Source organism: Oryctolagus cuniculus, chromosome 9, assembly GCF_051225735.1.
Source record: "Oryctolagus cuniculus isolate XC-2025 breed Fujian yellow rabbit chromosome 9, ASM5122573v1, whole genome shotgun sequence".
In the NCBI taxonomy this organism is placed as follows: Eukaryota; Metazoa; Chordata; class Mammalia; order Lagomorpha; family Leporidae; genus Oryctolagus; species Oryctolagus cuniculus.
This window is the reverse complement of record NC_142875.1, coordinates 92,298,300-92,318,397: the sequence shown is the minus strand read 5'-3', so window position 1 is coordinate 92,318,397 and position 20,098 is coordinate 92,298,300. Positions and strand designations below refer to the sequence as shown.

General features: G+C 43.0%; 2 protein-coding genes across 6 annotated transcripts; one reads left to right on the top strand and one right to left on the bottom strand.

The window, feature by feature from the left end:
- Window positions 1-1,083: 1,083 nt before the first annotated feature.
- On the bottom strand, window positions 1,084-1,943 carry MRPL57 (mitochondrial ribosomal protein L57). Of its 2 annotated transcripts, none has more exons than XM_089304389.1 (2): window positions 1,892-1,943; window positions 1,084-1,680 (listed from the first exon to the last, which is right to left on the bottom strand). In XM_089304389.1, exon 2 carries the CDS (start codon window positions 1,673-1,675, stop codon window positions 1,367-1,369), a length of 309 nt encoding a protein of 102 aa, XP_089160515.1. In that variant the 5' UTR covers window positions 1,676-1,680; window positions 1,892-1,943; the 3' UTR covers window positions 1,084-1,366. The 2 variants fall into 2 exon arrangements, with proteins under 2 accessions (XP_089160515.1, XP_069905257.1); XM_070049156.2 differs by having other exon boundaries at window positions 1,084-1,676.
- A 28-nt stretch (window positions 1,944-1,971) lies between these two features.
- On the top strand, window positions 1,972-19,445 carry SKA3 (spindle and kinetochore associated complex subunit 3). Of its 4 annotated transcripts, none has more exons than XM_051850698.3 (10): window positions 2,080-2,213; window positions 3,543-3,604; window positions 3,710-3,875; window positions 6,431-6,836; window positions 9,278-9,382; window positions 10,358-10,443; window positions 12,637-12,722; window positions 14,778-14,981; window positions 17,644-17,771; window positions 18,204-19,445. In XM_051850698.3, exons 1-9 carry the CDS (start codon window positions 2,111-2,113, stop codon window positions 17,767-17,769), a joined length of 1,344 nt encoding a protein of 447 aa, XP_051706658.3. In that variant the 5' UTR covers window positions 2,080-2,110; the 3' UTR covers window positions 17,770-17,771; window positions 18,204-19,445. The 4 variants fall into 4 exon arrangements, with proteins under 4 accessions (XP_017198958.3, XP_089160514.1, XP_051706658.3 ...); XM_089304387.1 differs by having other exon boundaries at window positions 2,120-2,259; XM_017343469.4 differs by lacking the exon at window positions 9,278-9,382 and having other exon boundaries at window positions 1,972-2,213.
- Window positions 19,446-20,098: the final 653 nt, after the last annotated feature.

Genomic DNA, 20,098 nt, shown 5'->3' with positions numbered 1-20,098 from the left:
AACTATGCCAGTTCTACCCAAATTGAAATGAATTTAAATGCCATTCCAGCCAAAATCCCCACAGTCTATTGTCTGAGAACAGAGAGCTAGACTGATTCTAAAATTCACAGGAAAACTCAGAAGACCTCAAACAAAACAACTTTGAAAAAAATGTTGGAAGACTTACACTACATAGTTTCAAAATGTAAAGCAATGGTGATCAAGAGTGTATGATTGGGGGCCAACGCTGTGGTGCAGCAGGTTAACGCCCTGGTCTGAAGTGCCCGTATCCCATATGGATGCTGGTTCGAGAACCAGCTGCTCCACTTCTGATCCAGCTCTCTGCTGTGGCCTGGGAAAGCAATAGGAGATGGCCCAAGTCCTTGGGCCCCTGCACCCACATGGGAGACCCGGAAGAAGCTGCTGGCTCCTGGCTTCAGATCAGCGAAGCTCTGGCTGTCGCAGCCAATTGGGCAGTGAACCAGCAGACGGAAGACTCCTCTCTCTTTGCCTCTCCTTCTCTGTGTAACTCTTTCAAAGAAGTAAATCTTTAAAAAAAAATAAAATAAAAAAAGTGTAAGATTGGTGCCTGTACTGTGGCACAACCGGTTGATCTGCTGCCTCCAATACCAACATCCCGCACCAACACCAGTTCAAGTCTCAGCTGTTCAACTTCCAACCCAGTTCTCCCTGCTAACGGCCTGGGAAAGCAGCACGGATCCCAATACCTGGGCCCCTACAACCAAGTGGGAGACCCACATGAAGCTCCTGGCTTCAGCCTGGCCTAGCCTTGGCTGTTGGGGCAATTTGGGGAGTGAACCAGTGGATCGAAGATCTCTCTCTCCCCCCAACACACTCTTCCAAATAAAAACAAATAAATATTTCTTAAAATACATTTTAAAAGGTTTCCACTTGAAAATTCCTTTATGTAACATTCTGAAAAACACTCTTACTTCATTTAAATGCCCACTTTTAGTAGTCAAGTCGCAGAGGAAAATGCCATTTTTAGGAGTATGTTTAACAGAGAAAGATCATATTTAAGTTTGAAGATTATCCAAGCAAGGTAAGCAAACTAACACTGCCAGATAAGGCCATGAAGCATCATAGATTTAAGCAAAGCCCCCAAATCGGGTTTGCAGTTTTATTGCAACTTTCAAAATACATTTTATCTTATATGTGGCTCAGGAAATCCCAGATATCTTCCCAGCAGACTAAAAAGTGAACACAACTGGCCAGTGCTTCGGGAGTTTAAGCCCCAGACACCTCATACACGGCTCACTGTGCTCTGGTCCAAAGCTTCCTGCTTCTTCTCGTAGCTTTTCAGTCCCAGGACCACATAGACAAGACGGTCCCGTGAGCCATCACACCCAAGGGCGACGGCTCAGGGTTAGGCCCACTTCTTGGTGACATTGAGATGGTCGAGCTGGTCTGCAATGAACCTATGCGGGGGGAACTTGGAGGTCCTGGCCGCCTTCAAGGCCTCGAAGGCCTCGGCCCTGCGCGCCGCGGCGTGGCCGTACTCCTGCTCGGCGCTCATGTAGGGCATGCTCAGCCAGTAGTGGTTCTCGGCCTCGATCTCCAGCCGACGGATCATGTTCTGCTTCGCAAACACGGACACCTGCCGCGGCCGCCGGTGCTTCCCACTCCACTGCCGGCCCGGAATGCGATTGCGGCGGAGCAGCGCGGTGAGGAACATGCTGCCTGCCGAGGAGACGCGAGCTGCAGGTGCGCCGGCCACGGCGGAGGAGGCCGGTGGGCCCCCGGGCCACGCGCCAGCCTCGGCCAGGCGCCGACCCGGCTCCCCGCGAGCGCGCACCGGCCCCCCTCCCCGGAAGTGGGGAACCCAGCTGGGTCCAACAGGGGGAAAAAAGGGGTACCCCGCAGGAGAACCTCCCCTCGGAAAGCCACTGACCTCCCGCGTTCTTCAGAACCGCGCGTCTCCCACGCTGACGCGTACCGGAAGCGCCCTAGATCGTCTTCGCGCGAGACTTCGCTCCAGCGAGAGAGGACTTCTGCGCTTGCGCAGAATCTGGACGCGTCCGTCGCCTTCAGATTCAAACCTGTGGCGGGTTCTGAACGTGAAGAGCTGGCGTCTGCTCGCGCTTACAGTCTTTCTCTGTTGCCCTCACCCATGGACCCGATCCGGAGCTTCTGCGGGAAGCTGCGGTCTCTGGCCAGCACGCTAGACTGCGAGACGGCCCGGCTGCAGCGAGCGCTGGACGGAGAGGACAGCGGTGAGTGACGGGGCCGCGCCCGACCGGCCCCCGCGGGGTGTCCTCAGTAAGTGCTGATATCCATCTGGAAAACAAGAATGGGTCTGGTCCTTACCTCGTGCCGTACACAAAAATAAACTCTGGGTGTTGTGGCTCTAAATGCAAAAGGCTAAACTGTAAAGCTTTTAGGAGAAAGCGTCAGAGATACCTAGTGTCATTGGCAAAGATTTTTAACGTAGGATGCAATGGAAAGGAAAAAGATACTGTTTCGATATGTCTGATAAGAGATTTATGGCCCAAGTGTGTGAAGACAGACTGCCTACAAGTTAAAAGAGAAAGACAATGCAGAGAAAATGTGAAAGTCTTATTAATACTTTAAGAGAAATTATGTTCAGGTGGTCACTCGTATATGAAAAAAACATCTATTAGTCACCAAGAAAAAAATGCAAATTAAATCCCAATGCAGTACCAGGGCCACTGAAAGAAAAAGTAGAAAAATGCCAAGTGTTTGCAGAGATGTGGAATAAATGGAGCCCTCCATGCACTGCTGGTGGAAATGTAATTTTAACAGGCACGTGGGAAAACCGTTTGACAGTATATAGGAAAGTTAAGCATGTACATACATAATTTATACTGCAGCTCTTTCCTTTAGCATACAAAAAAGTGATTATACTAGCACCAAAGACATGTTATAGAAAATTCAAAGCAAGAGTATTCATAATATTTCCAAACTACACAAAATCCAAAGTCTCTCTGTTGATAGAACAGAATAGATTGGATTAATTTGATACAGTGGAATCTATCTATCTATATATATATACATAGCAATGAGCATGGGTGGATTTGATTATGAACACAGAGGAATGTCACAACATTGAATGACATGAATCAATCACAAAATATTACATATTGTATGAATCCATTAAGTAAAGTTCATAAACAGATGAAAGTACTTCATGTGTTTGGAAATCAGGGTAATGTTTACCTTTAAAGGGAAGGGAGGGACTGAGAGAGGACTATGAGAGTTTTAGAATCCTCCCTGCCTGTTTCTTAAGCTGAGAGCTGTTTTTGCAGGTATGTTCACTTTATAAAGTTCAGCAAAAAACAGATCAATCAATAAAGTTAAGCAAGCTATATAGTTAAGACTTACATACTTTTCTATGTGTATGTTATAATTCAATAAGCTTTAAAGAACAGCCTTAATATTTTTCTTAGGAATTAATAGGACATAAATTTATAAATAAGTTAAGTATCTACAAGGATTTTATAATTCTCAGTAACTATACTAAATTCTCTTTTTCTTTCCCTTATATTTATTGGATTTTTTTCCTTTCGATGTTCATATTGAAGACTTTGAAGATTATCCAATGAGAATTTTAAATGGCCTTCATTCAGAAGTCCAGACTCTAAAGGTACCTTCTACACTGTTGATTTCATCATTTTCTGTGGTCATTGTTTTAGCCAAAGTAAACTGAGACGTTACAGAAATCATAATTTATTTTGTTTCTTCTTTGAAGGATGATGTCAGTATTCTTCTTGATAAAGCTAGATTGGAAAATGAAGAAAGCATGAGTTTCATAAAGACAACAAAAGTAATGATGAAAAAAAATTCAGTGGATATCATGCAAATAAAAGAGTTTTTCCAGAAGTATGGCTATAATCCACGTGTCAAGAAAAATTCAGGTTTGACTAACTTTCATTTTATTGCATTTGTTTTAGTATTCAGGAGGGCAACATGATTGAGACAAGTGTTAGCTTGACGATGGTTTTTATTTCTGACTGTCGTTATGCAACTGTCATTTGACAAACATCTATTCAACAGTCACTGTGTGCTAATCTGTGGTGCAATATAAAGATAGTCCCATTCTCCTTTCCAAAATGCTAGATGAGAATTAACAGTGTTGGATGAAAGAATTCATTCAACTGTTCAAATGAAAAAGTACAAGATAAATCTACATGACTTAGGATTGGTCATTTCTAATCAGCGCTGCAAAACAAAAAAAAAAAAACGCTGAGAAACCTTAAGGAATGCTATTTCATTTTTCCTGTTCTCAGTTTTCTCTTTTGTGGAATGAGAGCTTTTGGCTGTCTAAGTTAATAAAGTCCTTTTTTAGTTCTAAGATTTTATGAATGGTAGTAAAACACAGTTGTTTGAAATTTGGAGCTAAACTGCCTGAGTTCAAATCTTTATTGCATCACTTACATACTGTATTATCTTTGGCAAGTTCTGTAACCCATGCATCAGTTTCTCATCTGGGAATGTGTAATATATCTACCTCAAGAAGTTATATAAGGACTAAATAAGATAAAATCTACTTAGAGCAGTGCCTGGTTTGCCAGTCACCCAGTGTTAACTGCTGCTATTGTTCTGCCCATACCTCTGAATGACTACCTTAAATATACTTCAGTGTCTTCATTTCTATTTTGAAAATAATCAGTGAACATAAATAAAGCATTAATTAAATTCAATAAATATGTGTTGAGAATGTGTGAAAAGTATATTAAACGGTTCCCCTGGTACAAGAATTTCGTTGACTTTGGTGTGAGTGAGTCATGGGTTCAGACTGGTTCCACCAGATGCAACATGTGTGACCTTGAGAAAATTCTCTAAATCGCATTTTCTTTGCTTTGAAAATGTGGAAGATACTACTATCTTCCTATGGAGTAGTGATAATGGTGATAAATGTATTGTACTGTGATAAATGTGATAGTATGTTTTTGGCAACTCTTGACATTCTTCAGAATGAACAAAACACAATGCCAAATAAACGCCTAAAGCCATGAAATCTATTAAAGGTTAGGAAACTACATCTCTTTCAAATGCTATTATTTTCTCAATTAGGCTTTCGATAGAAATGTTGCAAACTGATGTAAGATAAATATCTCTGTCAGCAGTCATTCCATTTTCTCACAGGCATCAGAAATTAAAAATCTAAAATAATATACCTTTTGGGAAATCTAGAATACAATTGATACCACACTGTAATTAATGTCATAAAATGATAGAATAGTTTCAGAAAGTATTAAGAAAGACCAGTAAATCACATTAACTGAGGAAGTAAGGAAATTGGACTTTCACTTGTGAGTTAGTGATTTTTTATTTTTTAGTACTTTTTTTTTTTTAAAGGTTATTTATTTGAAAAGGAAAATTAACAGAGAGGGAGAGACAGACAGAGATCTTCCATCCACTGGTTTACTCCCCAAATGGCAACCACAGTGGCTGGAGCTGGGTCGATCTGAAGCCAGGAGCCAGTAGCTTCTTCCAGGACTCCCACGTGGGTGCAGGTGCCCAAGGACTTGGGCCATCTGCTGCTGCTTTCCCAGGCACATTAACAGGGAGCTGGATTGGAAGTGGAGCTTCCAAGACTAACCTGTGCCCATATGGGATGCCGGCGTGGCTTTATCTGCTGCACCACAGTGCTGGCTCCTCTTTCAGCACTTTCAGTTGCTTTCCTCCTCTAATGTATCATCGAAATAGGATTGGGGCGGGGTGGGCAGGCGCTTAGCTTAGAGGTTAAGACATTGCATCCCACATCAGAGTATCTAGGTTTGAGAACCGATTCTACCCCCTGACTCTAACTTCCTGCCATTGCTGACCCTGAGAGGCAGTGGTTATGGCTCAAATATGGGATTCTTGAATTGAGTTCCTGCATCTTGGCTTTAGCCCAGCCTGGTTTCACCTGTTGCAGGCATCTGGGGAGTGAACCAGTGGATTGGAGTGCTCTTTCATTCTCCCTCTCTCAAATGTATAAGTATCAGGGCAGCCATATGGTACAGTGGTTAAGATGCTCCTTGGGTCATCTGCATCCCGTAGCAGAGTGCCTAGCTTCAAGTCCCAGATCCACTGCTGATTCTAGCTTCCTGCTGACGTGCACAGGAGGCAATAGCTGTTGAATACCTGTTGCTCATGTGGGAGATCCAGATTGAGATCCTGACTCGTGGCTTTGGCCTGGCTCAACTCTAGCTGTTGAGAAGTGAACCAGAAAATTGGAGTTCTCTGTCTCTGCTTTTCAAATAAAATAAGTGAAAATTCATCAAATGCATAAATAAAAAATGTTAAAGGAAAAGAGGTATATAATGAATTTATTGAAAGGACAATTGAAATAAAAATTTTAGAGAATCAGGACTTTTGCTGAGTTGAGAAATTTCAGAGGGAGTTATTTTATGCTGTTTTAGTAAACAGAAGATTTTCTTTTTAATGTTTGACCGCATATTCTCTCTTTCAATTTTGTTCCTAGTATGTGAACAAGATGGTGCTGACTCTGCCACAGAGTTGCCTCAGTGTGACAGTTTTCAAAAGCCTGATGGTGATTTGTCTGATCCTCCTGTTCCAAGCAGTTCTGTTTCTGAAAAACCTCCACGTAGTCCACAACTTTCAGATTTTGGACTTGAGCGGTACATGATATCCCAATCTCTGCCAAACCCTCCACAAGCAGTAAACCAACACAAGGAAGAGCCCAAAATTGTAACTCCACCTGGCAGTCAGTCAGTAATTAAAGTACTCAAAACTCCAAAATGTGCACTAAAGATGGATGATTTTGAGTGTGTAACTCCTAAATTAGAACATTTTGGTATCTCTGAATATACTATGTGTTTAAATGAAGATTACACAATGGGACTTAAAAATATGAAGAATAATAAAAGGTAAGCCGCTTTTTATAAAGTCTCCTTTTACTTTCTTTTTTTTTTTTTTTTTTTTTTGACAGGCAGAGTGGACAGTGAGAGAGAGAGACAGAGAGAAAGGTCTTCCTTTGCCGTTGGTTCACCCTCCAATGGCCGCCGCTGCAGCCGGCGCACCGTGCTGATCCGATGGCAGGAGCCAGGAGCCAGGTGCTTTTCCTGGTCTCCCATGGGGTGCAGGGCCCAAGCACCTGGGCCATCCTCCACTGCACTCCCTGGCCATAGCAGAGAGCTGGCCTGGAAGAGGGGCAACCGGGACAGAATCCGGCGCCCTGACCGGGACTAGAACCCGGTGTGCCGGCGCCGCAAGGTGGAGGATTAGCCTATTGAGCCACGGCACCGGCCCTACTTTCTGAATCTTATATTTATTGACACTTGTCTTAGTGGAATTGTTTCAGATAATGTCTTTCCTTTTAAAAGTTTTCAGGTACTTCATATTTTAAACCTCTCTGATCACCAGTTCCATCAGTAAAATGTGAACTCTTGGTTTCCTAAAGTGAATGGCTATAGAAGGAATGACAAGAGCCTCAAAATAGATGGCATTTGTAAGGATAAAAAACAGTATAAAACGGGACTGACACTGTGGCATAGTGGGTAAAACTGCTGCCTGCAGTGCTGTCATCCCAAATGGGCACCGGTTCTAGTCCCGGCTGCTCCTCTTCCAATCCAGCTCTCTGCTATGGCCTGGGAAAGCAGTAGAAGATGGCCCAAGTCCTTGGGCCCCTGCACCCGCATGGGAGACCTGGAGGAAGCTCCTGGCTCCTGGCTTCAGATTGGGTGCAGCTCCAGCCATTGCAGCCACTGGGGAGTGAAACAGAAGATGAAAGACCTTCCTCTCTCTCTCTCTGTCTGCCTTTCAAATAAATAAATAAATCTTAAAAAAAAAAAAAAAGTCTAAAAATAAGTGGGTAAAATTAGTAGGAATTTGTTATTAATTTGGCACATTGACTTGGGAAGACAGGAGGATCTAAGTAAATCCCAGATTTCTGTTTTGTTGCCCAGGTTATTGCTAAGGAAAACAGCTAAGATAAGAATATCTGCATTGTAGGGGAAAAGGTGTTGTGTTTACATGTTGGTTTTTGAGGTGTCTGTATATATTTTTATTACTTCTTAAATTTAGGTATTTTACTATGTGTCTGAAGCTCAGTGACGAATTCAGTGCCAGACTAAAGCATGAAAATGGTGATTAAAATCTTAAAAGTTGCAATGCAAATAGCATTTATCAAATTAGTCAAGGAATATCAAATGTTAAATCCTCCTTTTTTTTTTCTTAATTCAAAAGACAGAGAGATCTCCCATCTACTTGTTGACTCTCCCAAATACCCACAACACCCAAGGCTGGACCAGGCCAAAGCCAGCAGCCCAGAACTCAGTCCAGGTCTCTCACAGGAGCAGCAGGGACCCAAGTACTTGAGTCATTATCTGCTGCTTCCCAGAATGTGCATTAGCAGGCAGCTGGATCAGGAACCAAGACTCCCACCAGGAGCTCCAATATGAGATGTGGGCATCCCAAGCAGCAGCTCAACGCGTGCCAAACACCCATCCTGATTTATACTTCCTGGTACAAACACTGACAAAACCCACAAAAGAAAACTATGGCCCAACCTAATTAATGAGTACAGATATGAAAACCCTAATTAAAATAATTTAAAATTGAGTTCAACAGAATTTTTTTTTTAATTTATTGTTTCAAAGAAAGAGGAAGAGACAGAGAGAAAGAGATCGTCCATTCACTGATTCACTCCTCAAATGGTTGCAATGGACGGGATTAGGCTAGGCCAACGCCAGGAGCCAGAAACTCTATCCAGGTCTCCCATGTTGGTGGCAATGGTTCAAGTACTTGGGTCAGCTTCCACTGCTTTTCCAGGTGTATTATCAGGGAGCCAGATCAGAAGAGGAGCAGATAGGACTCAGACTGGCACTCATATAGGATGCTGGTGTTGCGGGTGGTGGCTAAAGTATAATGGACGTCTTTCATGTTAAGCTTATTAAACTAGACAAGGATAGTTTAATTTTGGGAACTCATACATCATTTCTGTGATTCAGTAGGAAAAATAGGATAATCTCAGTAGATGTCAATGAGAAATTTGCTAAAATTTGACACCTGTTCTTTTAAAATTCTAAACAGATGGATGCTTTCATAATATGTATGATACACAATATGAATGTCTAACATAATAGTGAAGCTGTCTGTCACCAGTATTTAACATCAATCTTGATACTCTGGCCAATGTAATGAGATAGGAAATAGAGATAAATATTTCTGTGTGGTGCATTTCATATAGTTATATAACACAACAAAAAATGCTTCCCATATTTAATAACTAGTTGGTAAAAAAGAGTAGAAAAAATCCATTCAAATTTTCTTTTCCATTCCTTTCCTTTCTTTCTGATTTATTTGAAAGGCAGAGTTACAGAGAGGGAAAGGCAGAGGCAGAGAGAGACCGTCCATCTGCTGGTTCACTCTCCAAATATCCACAATGGCTGGGGCTAGGCCAGGCCTCTCCCATGTGAGTGACAGGGGTCTATTTTAACTGGGCTTGTTAATGTTCAGAAATAATTTCAGAAAACATTATATGCAGTAATAATAAAGACATAAGAAAATAAATGTTTTCATAATGCTCATTGGCATTAGTGAATGTCTGTGTGTATAAAAAGTCCTCATGAAATTTTTCTTAAAGGAAAATAATTAGAAAGTGCAATGATTGATAACGTATATCACTATGATTGCATGTATATGAATTTCAAAAATTATAGGAAGTCACATGGATAACTACTGAGGAAATTTAGAAAGAAATTAATCTCTGAGCAGGGAGGAATCCCTAATGGAGAAGCTTCCATAAAGGACTACACAGATACTAGCAGTATTCTATATTTTTAAATTTATTTAAAGTTCACACATTATGTATATATGTTATTTTGTATATATGCTGTATTTTACATACACACTTTAAAAAATGTTTGCATAGACTGTGAAGGGCAGCATAGTTCATTACGTTCCAATTCAAAACTGGAAACTTCAGTGAAAATCAGTCTTGAACCATGTTATATTATTCAGAGACACTTTTCCTTTGTAATGATATTCTAGACATCTGTGTAACTGGCTAGGACAGCCTCAATAAGATGACAGGATCAATCCTTTAATTTTAACAGATTCTTAATTTGTATCTGTATACTGGTTGTAAAATTCCACTTTATGGTTTTGAAGCTGAAGAATTACACATTTCCTATATTTGAACTAATGAGTTGAACATATGGCTTTCCTTTAAGTCCCTGTTCTTAACCCACTTCTCTAAGTCATGATTGTCAGTAGAAAATCATTTTAACCTCTTTTGAACCATGGATATCATCTATCTATATATTTCAAAGATTGATTCTATGAGAATTCTATTGCATAAAGCAGATGTGATGATAAAATTTTCCCCCAGAGGTTTAATATTAACATGTCTTACTTAACCTTATAATTTCTCTATGAATCTTATCAGGGAGAAGACCTCAGAAACAGAACACACATCCAGTGATAAACTTTTTGCCACTCCTGGTCCCGTAATCCAGCAGTTGCAAAAAAGTGGTGAGTGTAAAAATCAAGTTATTTCTAAATTGTACTCATTCCAGACTATGTTTGCACAAAAATGTTCCTTTCACTTTAGACATTCTACTAGCTTATTAAGTTTTTTAAATTTGAACCATTGAGTTAAGTACCATTCCATTCAGTTCAGGATGATTTCATCCAAGAGAAAGATAAAATTTTCTGATATGTTTTTAATACTTTTCCTGATTATGTTCAGTATTTGTTTTTTGTTTTTTGACAGGCAGAGTGGACACTGAGAGAGAGAGAGACAGACAGAGAGAAAGGTCTTCCTTTTACCATTGGAACACCCTCCAATGGCCGCTGCGGCCGGCGCACCGCGTTGATCCGAAGGCAGGAGCCAGGTGCTTCTCCTGGTTTCCCATGGGGTACAGGGCCCAAGCACTTGGGCCATCCTCTGTTGCACTCCCGGGCCACAGCAGAGAGCTGGCCTGGAAGAGGGGCAACCGGGACTAGAACCTGGTGTGCCGTAGCTGCAGGAGGAGGATTAGCCTAGTGAGCCACGGTGCTGGCCCAGTATTTGGGTTTTTTGAAGATTCATTTCTATTTAATTAAAAGGCAGTTACAGAGAAAGAGATCTTCCATCCACTGGTTCAAGTCCCAGCTGGTGTATTTCCGATCCAACTCTCTGCTATGGCCTGGGAAAGCAATAGAGGATGGCCCAAGTCCTTGGGCCCCTGTACCCATGTGGGAGCTCCTGGCTCCTGGCTTCAGATAGCACAGCTCCAACTTTGTGGCTATCTGGGAAGTGAACCAGCAGATAGAAGACCTTCCTCTCTCTCTCTCTCTCTCTCTCTCTCTCTGTCTCTGTCTCTGTCTCTCTGTAACTCTGCCTTTCAAACAAATAAATAAATCTTAAAAAAAAAAAAAAGGCTGGCGCCACGGCTCACTGGGCTAATCCTCTGCCTGCGGTGCCGGCACCGCAGGTTCTAGTCCCGGATGGGGTGCTGGATTCTGTCCCGGTTGCTCCTCTTCCAGTCCAGCTCTCTGCTGTGGCCCGGGAAGGCCGTGGAGGATGGCCCCAGTGCTTAGGCCCTGCACCTGCATGGGAGACCAGGAGAATGGATCAGCGCAGCACGCCGGCCATAGCAGCCATTTGGGGGAGTGAACCAACATCAGAAGACCTTTCTGTCTTTCTCTTTCTCACTGTCTAACTCTGCCTGTCAAAAAAAAAAAAAAAAGAAAGAAAAAAGAAAGAAAGAAAGTGAAGAAAGTGACACAGGTGAGACCAGAATCTATGCCCATAATTTTCCAAATTATGCTTTTAATAGTTTATTGCTGTTATATCTGTTATATAACAGAACTATTCATTATTGTGTATTGCTGTTGTACCTTGCAACCTTGGTGAACTTTTATTAATGCCAATAATTATATGTGTTTGGAGTGGGTGCTTAATCACTGTGTTTAAGTGCTACTTGGGACCCCACAAGCCATATCAGAGAGACTGGGTTGGATTCCTGGATTTCCTTCCAATTTCTGCCTCCTGCTACTATGTACACTGGGATGGCTCAAGTAGGTGTGTCTCTGCCACCCATATGGGAGACCTGGATTGAGTTCCTGGCTCCTGGCTTTGGCCTGGCCCAGCCCTAGCTCATTGGGGCATTTGAGGGAGTGAGCCAGCATATAAAAGATCTCCCTCCCCCTCTCTCTTTCTCTTTTGCTTTTCAAATAAATGAAAAGTTACATATGTGAAGCACACACTGTAGTTATTTTTTAAGTAATTAAGAATAAAGTGGCTGGCGCCGCGGCTCACTAGGCTAATCCTCCGCCTTGCAGCGCCGGCACACCGGGTTCTAGTCCCGGTTGGGGCGCCGGATTCTGTCCCAGTTGCCCCTCTTCCAAGCCAGCTTTCTGCTGTGGCCAGGGAGTGCAGTGGAGGATGGCCCAAGTACTTGGGCCCTGCACCCCATGGGAGACCAGGATAAGTACCTGGCTCCTGCCATCGGATCAGCGCAGTCTGCCGGCCGCAGTGCACCGGCCGCGGTGGCCATTGGAGGGTGAACCAGTGGCAAAAGGAAGACCTTTCTCTCTGTCTCTCTCTCTCACTGTCCACTCTGCCTGTCAAAAAATTAAAAAAAAAAAGAATAAAGTACACAAATTACATTGTCAAAGCTTATAATTTAAGATTTTAAATCTTTATTTCAACTTATAATGCCTATTGTATGTGTCTTCTAGATACCGAGTACACAAAATCCCCCTTGGCGCCTACATTCTGCACTCCTGGTTTGAAAATTCCTGCTACAAAGAAGAGCACAGCTTTGGTAAATTCCAGACTCAGTCTCTTTAACAAGTTTACAATAATGTAGCTGTTAGAAGCATATTTATAATACATTTCCAGAGGGTAATTTAGCAGCATAAATTAAGAGCTTTAAAAATTTTTCATAATCTTTAGCCATGTCTCAGAATTTGTTCTAAGGCAAGTTAGGAAAAAGATTTATAACAAAGAATGTATAAGAGGAAGGAACAGCATTAATTATAAGGGCAAAACATGAGAAACTATTAATATCAAATGACAAAGGGGAAGCAAAATACAATAAGGTGTATACATAAGATCTGTTATCATCCATAAGGTCTTAGGCTTTGAAAAACAGAACATAGAATGTTTTCAAGAAATATGGAAAATGACATGTATGTGTATGGGTATACACTACAATATATACCTGTATTTTATTTTATGGAAAAAGATTGGCTAGAGGTGCTGGCATTGTGACGTAGTGTTTGAAGCCACTGCCTGCAATTCTGGCATCCCACGTGGGTACTGGTTTGTGTCCCAGCTGCTCCACTTCCAGTCCAGCTTCCTGCTAGTGGCCTGGGAAAGCAGCGGAAGACGGGCCCCTGCACCCATGTGGGAGACCTGGGTGAGGCTCCTGGCTTCAGTCTGGCCCAGTGTTGGCCATTGCAGTGAACCAGCAGATGGAAGCAGGTATCTCTCTCCCCACAACCCTACTCTTTCAAAAATAAATAATTTTTTAAGATTTTTTTTTTCAGTTTGGAAAACACTGATTTATTCAATTATTTTTTATTTGAAAGGCAAAGTTACAGAGAAGCAGAGAAAGAGATCTTCCATCCACTCTTTCACTCCCCAAATGGCCACAATGGTTGGAGCTGGGCCAATCCGAAGTCAGAAGCCAGGAGTCTCTTTCAGGTCTTCCACGTGGGTGCAGAGGCCCAAGGACCTGGGCCATCTTCTATTACTTTCTTAGGCACGTTAGCAGGGAGCTGGATCCAAAGTGGAGCAGACGGGACTCAAACCGGGCCTATATGGGATGCTGGTGTTGCAGATGGTGGCATCCCCTGCTATACCACAGCACTGGCCCCCTGAAAAACTAATTTTTAATTTTTATAACTTGTACTTAATTTAAAATTAAGTAGTCTCACGTGGCGTTTAACTGCTGTGCGGGATGGTACAGCTGTAGACAAATAGTGCTGTGTTATCATTTAAGAGTTTCAGGTAACCATCCATTTACATTTAGTCTACTCCTCATGTTTCCATTCACATGGTAAGCATCCTACTGACGTACACTCCTGGCCTTTCTCCTCTTAACCACCCTGACCCTAGGAGATGTAGTGACTTACCCAGTTGGTCAATTTAGTGTGATTAAACTGCCAAGCTTACTTCAGAGTTCCTTTCTCCGTTGCCTGCTTGAGGGTATGTAGTAACACTTTGCCCATACATGCCAGGATTCTCATCTGGCCGAGTTTAGTGTAGTCTGAAACAAGGTGGGTGAGTCCATCTAAACCTGGTGGTTTAATTAAAAAGTCCATTTAATCCTCACGTTAAGTTCTAACTTAACTAGCCTTTTCTAGTAATGAAGATGGTATTTAGTATTCCATATGCTATTTCCTTTCCTTTTTTAAAAAAAGATTTATTATTTTTCATTTGAAAAACAGAAGTGGAAGGAGGGAAGGGAAGAGAGAGAGAGATCAATCTTTTATCTACTGGTTTTCTCCTAAAATTCCCACAACAGACAGGACTGGACCAAGCCAAAGCCAGGAGTCAGGAACTCTGTCTAGTTCTCCCATGTGGGTGGCAGGGACAAGGTAGTTGGGCCATCATCTCCCTCCGGTCTCAATAGCAGGAAGCTCGATGGAAAGCAGAGGTGGGACTTGATTCCAGGCACTCTGATTTGTGTTGCACCAGCAGCAGCTTAACCTGCTGAGCCTCCATAGAGTTTCAGTTTCAGAAGTTGGTCATGGATAGAGTCATTTTGAGGCCCACTTGGAGACCCCAACAGAACTAACAATTAACTAACAGTTTTTGTTTATTGCATTATTTTATACTACTATAATTTAATGACTGTTTTTTAATCCCATAGGTATCCACAAATTTTCCATTATCAAAAACAAACAAATCATCTAATGATTTGGAAGTTACAGATTGTACTTCATTAGTTTTAAATTCAGACAAGTGCTTTGAGAATTTTGCAGATCCCTCTTCTCCTACGATTTCTTCTTATGAGAATCTGCTCAGAACACCTACACCTCCAGAAGTAACTACAATTCCAGAAGATATTCTCCAGGTATTTTTCCAGCTATTTTTTCTGATATTCTTTCCAAAATTAATTACTTATATATTAAAGACCTATGACTGGCTGGTGCCGCGGCTCACTAGGCTAATCCTCCACCTGTGGCGCCAGCACACTGGGTTCTAGTCCCGGTTGGGGCACCAGTTCTGTCCCGGCTGCTCCTCTTCCAGTCCAGCTCTCTGCTGTGGCCCGGGAGTGCAGTGAAGGATGGCCCAGTGCTTGGGCCCTGCACCCCATGGGAGACCAGGAGAAGCACCTGGCTCCTGGCTTCAGATTAGTGCAGTGCGCTGGCCATAGCAGCCATTTCGGGGTTGAACCAATGGAAGGAAGACCTTTCTCTCTGTCTCTCTCTCTCTCACTGTCTAACTCTGCCTGTCAAAAAAAAAGACCTATGACTGTCCATCGTCAGACTAATGTGCTAAGTTCAGTATTGAGAAAATCTGAATTCTAGGCTGTTAGGTGTTTCTAACCTATCCATAGCTCTTTTGAGCTAGTGACTTAAGATTTTAGTGATAACACCCTGAGGGGCATTTGCTCTTTAACTTCATGTTCTGAAGTACACAATATTTTCTAAAAGTTGTTCAGCTGGCCGGCACTGCGGCTCACTAGGCTAATCCTCTGCCTGCGACGCTGGCACACCGGGTTCTAGTCCTGGCCAGGGTGCCGGATTCTGTCCTGGTTGCCCCTCTTCCAGGCCAGCTCTCTGCTGTGGCCTGGGAGTGCAGTGGAGGATGGCCCAAGTGCTTGGGCCCTGCACCCCATGGGAGACCAGGATAAGTACCTGGCTCCTGCCATCGGATCAGTGCGGTGCGCCGGCTGCAGTGCGCCACCGGAGCGGCCACTGGGGGGTGAACCAACGGAAAAGGAAGACCCTTTTCTCTCTCTCTCTTTCTCTCTCACTTTCCACCCTTCCTGTCAAAAAAAAAAAGTTGCTCAGCTGCCATTCCTGTGTTGATCATTGTTCAATTTGAAGTGCTGTTGGCACGTCGTTTCTGCTACAGTTCTCCGTAGCAGGGTGTCATGGAAAACATCAGTGTTGAACTTCCTGGACTGCAGTTTGAGAAACACTGATTTTTGTATATTAGAATATCTTAATCTACTGATTTATAAAAACTGCCAACTCTGTTAAATAACCAGTGTGATTTCTTTTACACTCCCACTTGAGAAGTTATAGTTTTGGCAATAATTGCTTAGGCAAATGGAATTCTTAATAACCACTCCTGACATCTTCTTGGCTTATGCAGAGTCACAGGGATAAGCCACTTGGGAAGATACCTAAATGCAATTAGACTATATCCTGGCCAGCACTGCAGCTCGCTAGGCTAATCGTCCGCCTGTGACGCTGGCACCCCGGGTTCTAGTCCCAATTGGGGCGCCGGATTCTGTCCCGGTTGCTCCTCTTCCAGTCCAGCACTCTGCTGTGGCCCGGGAGGGCAGTGGAGGATGGCCCAAGTGCTTGGGCCCTGCACCCGCATGGGAGACCAGGAGAAGCACCTGGCTCCTGGTTTTGGATCGGTGCAGCACACTGGCCGTAGCGGCCACTTGGGGGATGAACCAATGGAAGGAAGACCTTTCTCTCTGTCTCTCTCACTGTCTAACTCTGCCTATCAAAAAAAAGAATATATCCTAAGATATCAGTAAAATATTTATTCTCCTTCTTTATCTTTTCTGTTTTCCTGAGCGATATAAGAATTTGGGTGAGGAAGGAACATCTCTTGTCATGATGGGAGTTTAAGTTTATATTTCCCTGTGGTTGATTCTTTGCTCCATATTTCTGCATGAAGGGAAAGAAACTTCTTTATGTATGAAAAAAATTGGTGATATTTCAGATTCTTCTTTTATAATCTTTATAACTGATGAGCATTCATTTTGGATTTTTCCTGTGTTTATTTCCGCTAAATCCTTGTAGAAGCTCAATTTGCTTTCATGAGTGTATTGCTACTGAGTGCATATTGAAAGGCTTTATGCACTGGTAAAAAATAATTCTTTTTTTTTTTTTTTTTGACAGGCAGAGTGGACAGTGAGAGAGAGAGACAGAGAGAAAGGTCTTCCTTTTTGCCGTTGGTTCACCCTCCAATGGCCGCCGCGGCCAGCGCGCTACGGCCGGTACACCGCGCTGATCCGATGGCAGGAGCCAGGAGCCAGGTGCTTTTCCTGGTCTCCCATGGGGTGCAGGGCCCAAGCACCTGGGCCATCCTCCACTGCACTCCCTGGCCACAGCAGAGAGCTGGCCTGGAAGAGGGGCAACCGGGACAGAATCCGGCGCCCCAACCAGGACTAGAACCCGGTGTGCCAGCACCGCTAGGCGAAGGATTAGCCTAGTGAGCCGCGGTGCCAGCCAAAAAATAATTCTTAAGAGTTTTAAATGATCTATATCTTCAGAATTTCCAGGGCTTTTTTTGAACATTTTGTAACATCTTCCACATTTATATTGATCATATAACTTTAAATACAAAAGAATTTTCTTGGTTCTGCTGACAACTAGGAGGGCAGGGTCGGTACCGTGTGGGAGTCGGGAATAAGGAAATGGCCGGGAGACTCACTCAGTTTCCTGCACCTTGTTTTCTATCCCTGTTGTATCCAAACGGAAACCCTCGAAAAAAAGGAATTATGCATGTGTACTAGAAGTACTCAAAAAAATTTATTTTTGTTTTAGATTTTAACAAAATACAATTCAAAGCTGGCTACTCCAGTAGCTGTTAAAGCAGTACCAGCCAGGAAAGAGTTCCTCAAATATGAAGGACAGAACATCCGGGATATTGGCAACAAAGAAAACTGGTGAAAGTGAGTATGTTACTTTCAGAAAGTACACATGCTATTTGAGAAGGGCATTTAAAAATTACATTTGATAAGCCAGTCCCAAAGGGACAAATCGTATGTTCTCCCTGATCTGTGATAACTAAGGAAATCTGTAGAAGGGAAATTGTCACTTTGAGAAGCAATGACTTGAACAGCCCTTGTCTTGACTTTTGAGAAACAGGTTTTTTTTGTTTGTTTGTTTTTCTGAATGGAGAATGGGAATGGGAGAGGGAGAGGGAGGATGAGGTGGGGTGGGAGGGTAGGTATGATGGAAAGAATCACTGTATTCCTAAAATTATACTTATGAAATTTGTGCTCGTTCAATAAATGGTTTTCTTTGGGAAAAAAAATTTAACATTTGAGTGGTAATAAAAATTTTACTTTTAATTGATAATTTTTATTTATATCTGTTTGCAGAAATTCTAGTGGATCCATCTATTATAAAAACTGTATGGAATCAGAAGAAGGCATAACTGGACTTATTCACATTTCCCTACGGCTTCCCCTTTTTAAATCTAACCCGTTGTAATGAGCAACATGGACACTGGTGTCTTATCATGCTTTTAATGAAGTTTTGATTCAGTTCAACCTCAATCTTGTTGACATGTAGCTCTGTATCATTGATACTAAATTACCCTGCTTAAGCTAACAGAGCGGAGTGGTTTAAGTAATATTAGGAAGTAGGTCAATAATTTTAAAAATTTGAATGCTACTGTTTGATCTCTGAATAAGGCCACCCACTTCTCATGGCTGCGTGGTTACTGCCGTCTGCTAGCTCTGCCTTTCTCCTCTCATGACAGTCCCAGCGTCTTCTCTACCTCTTGCTTCATTGGTGTACTTTTAAGACTGTTGCTGGATGCCGATAACAGAAGCACAACTTCAACTAACTTAGGAAAAGAGGAGGAGCTCACAGGGTGAAGTGCACTGTGACCCTTGAGGAGGAGGCGGGTCAGACAGTTGGAAGCAGGGCTCACAGCTCTCTAGCTGTGCACCCTATGTCAGCTTTGCACCCTGTGTCACGTTTCATTCACTTTGGCTCCTTCCCCCATGTGGCCGCTGACCTCCGAAGCTCCACTCTTCAGCTCGGCCACCCTGAGCAGCCCAAGCCTCAACTCTGTCCGAAGGTTCTGATGGCTCACCCTGGGCCAGAGGCCCTCAGGTGAACTCTCATGCGGCCACAGAAGTCTCTAGGGTTAATAGCTTCAGACTGTCCTGTCCATTCAGCATAAGATGCCACCGATTTATGTACAACTGGAAAGGGGTTGTCCAAATGCTAACAGTGCTGTTAGAGAACTTCTCAAATGGGGAAATAAGGACCTGGCCTCCTGTGAAAACTGGTTAAAGATGTAAGAAACAGTTGACAAATGTCAGGGTGTGGTGCTTCAAAGGCGTAGTTTTGGGAACTCTGATGAAACAAAGATTAACCTCTTTTATAAGACTGTGCCTTAAAGTCAAATGGAGGACGTGTCACAGTGTGCTATGCTAATTTTGCGAGGTAACTGTCACCAAAACAAAACCTGGTTCATTTCCTTGATCTAGGAATTACTGTGTAATGCTAAGTGTAATTTTTGTTAAATATAATGTAAAAATTATTTTTGAGAGATTTAATCTCTCAAGGTAAAGCCCTAGTCAACATTATATATGCTGATGACTCCAAAATGTGTGTCAGCCTTGCTTTCAGTACTTACCGTGTGTGTGTGTGCATCTGGAGCAGGAGGGACTGCTGGGGGAAGGAGGGTATTCACAGCGTACCACAGACTAGAGGATGGAGGGCACAGAGTCATCTGGCAAGGGAAACTGAGAAGAGGCCAGTAATGTAGGAAGACAGGTTTCAAGGAGAGAGATTCTGTCATTCTTGCTGAGAACTCTAGTAAACAGGACTGAGAACTACATCTGCTGCATCTGGCAAAGTTGACATTACTGAACACTGGTTAATTTTGATAATGACAGAAGTCCTGGGAAGGATAGAGAGAACAGAAGTGAGGGGGTAAAGACAGTGGCTTTGGACAACTCTGATGGTTTTGCTGAAGAAGGAAGACAGCAGCTAGACAGGAGATAGGGTTTTTGGGTTTTTTTTTAATATTTATTTATTTGACAAGGTAGAGTTGGGGGGGGGGCGGTATCTTCCATCCACTGGTTCATTCCCCAGATGGCCTCAGTGGCTGGAGCTGGGGCAATACGAAGCCCTGAGCTTCTTCCAGGTCTCCCATGTGGGTGGCAGGGTCCCTGGGGCTTGGGTCATTTTCCCCCAGGTGCATTAGTAGGGAGCTGGATCAGAAGTGGAGTGGCCAGGACTCGAACTGGGGTCCATA

What these genes read in the sequence shown, in the direction of transcription:
- MRPL57 (XM_089304389.1), bottom strand. Translation starts at nt 1,675, where the DNA reads ATGTTCCTCACCGCGCTGCTCCGCCGCAATCGCATTCCGGGCCGGCAG.
- SKA3 (XM_051850698.3), top strand. Translation starts at nt 2,111, where the DNA reads ATGGACCCGATCCGGAGCTTCTGCGGGAAGCTGCGGTCTCTGGCCAGC. An exon ending in GCTGGACGGAGAGGACAGCG is followed by an intron (nt 2,214 to 3,542) that starts GTGAGTGACGGG and finishes TTCATATTGAAG; the next exon opens with ACTTTGAAGATTATCCAATG. An exon ending in CAGAAGTCCAGACTCTAAAG is followed by an intron (nt 3,605 to 3,709) that starts GTACCTTCTACA and finishes TCTTCTTTGAAG; the next exon opens with GATGATGTCAGTATTCTTCT.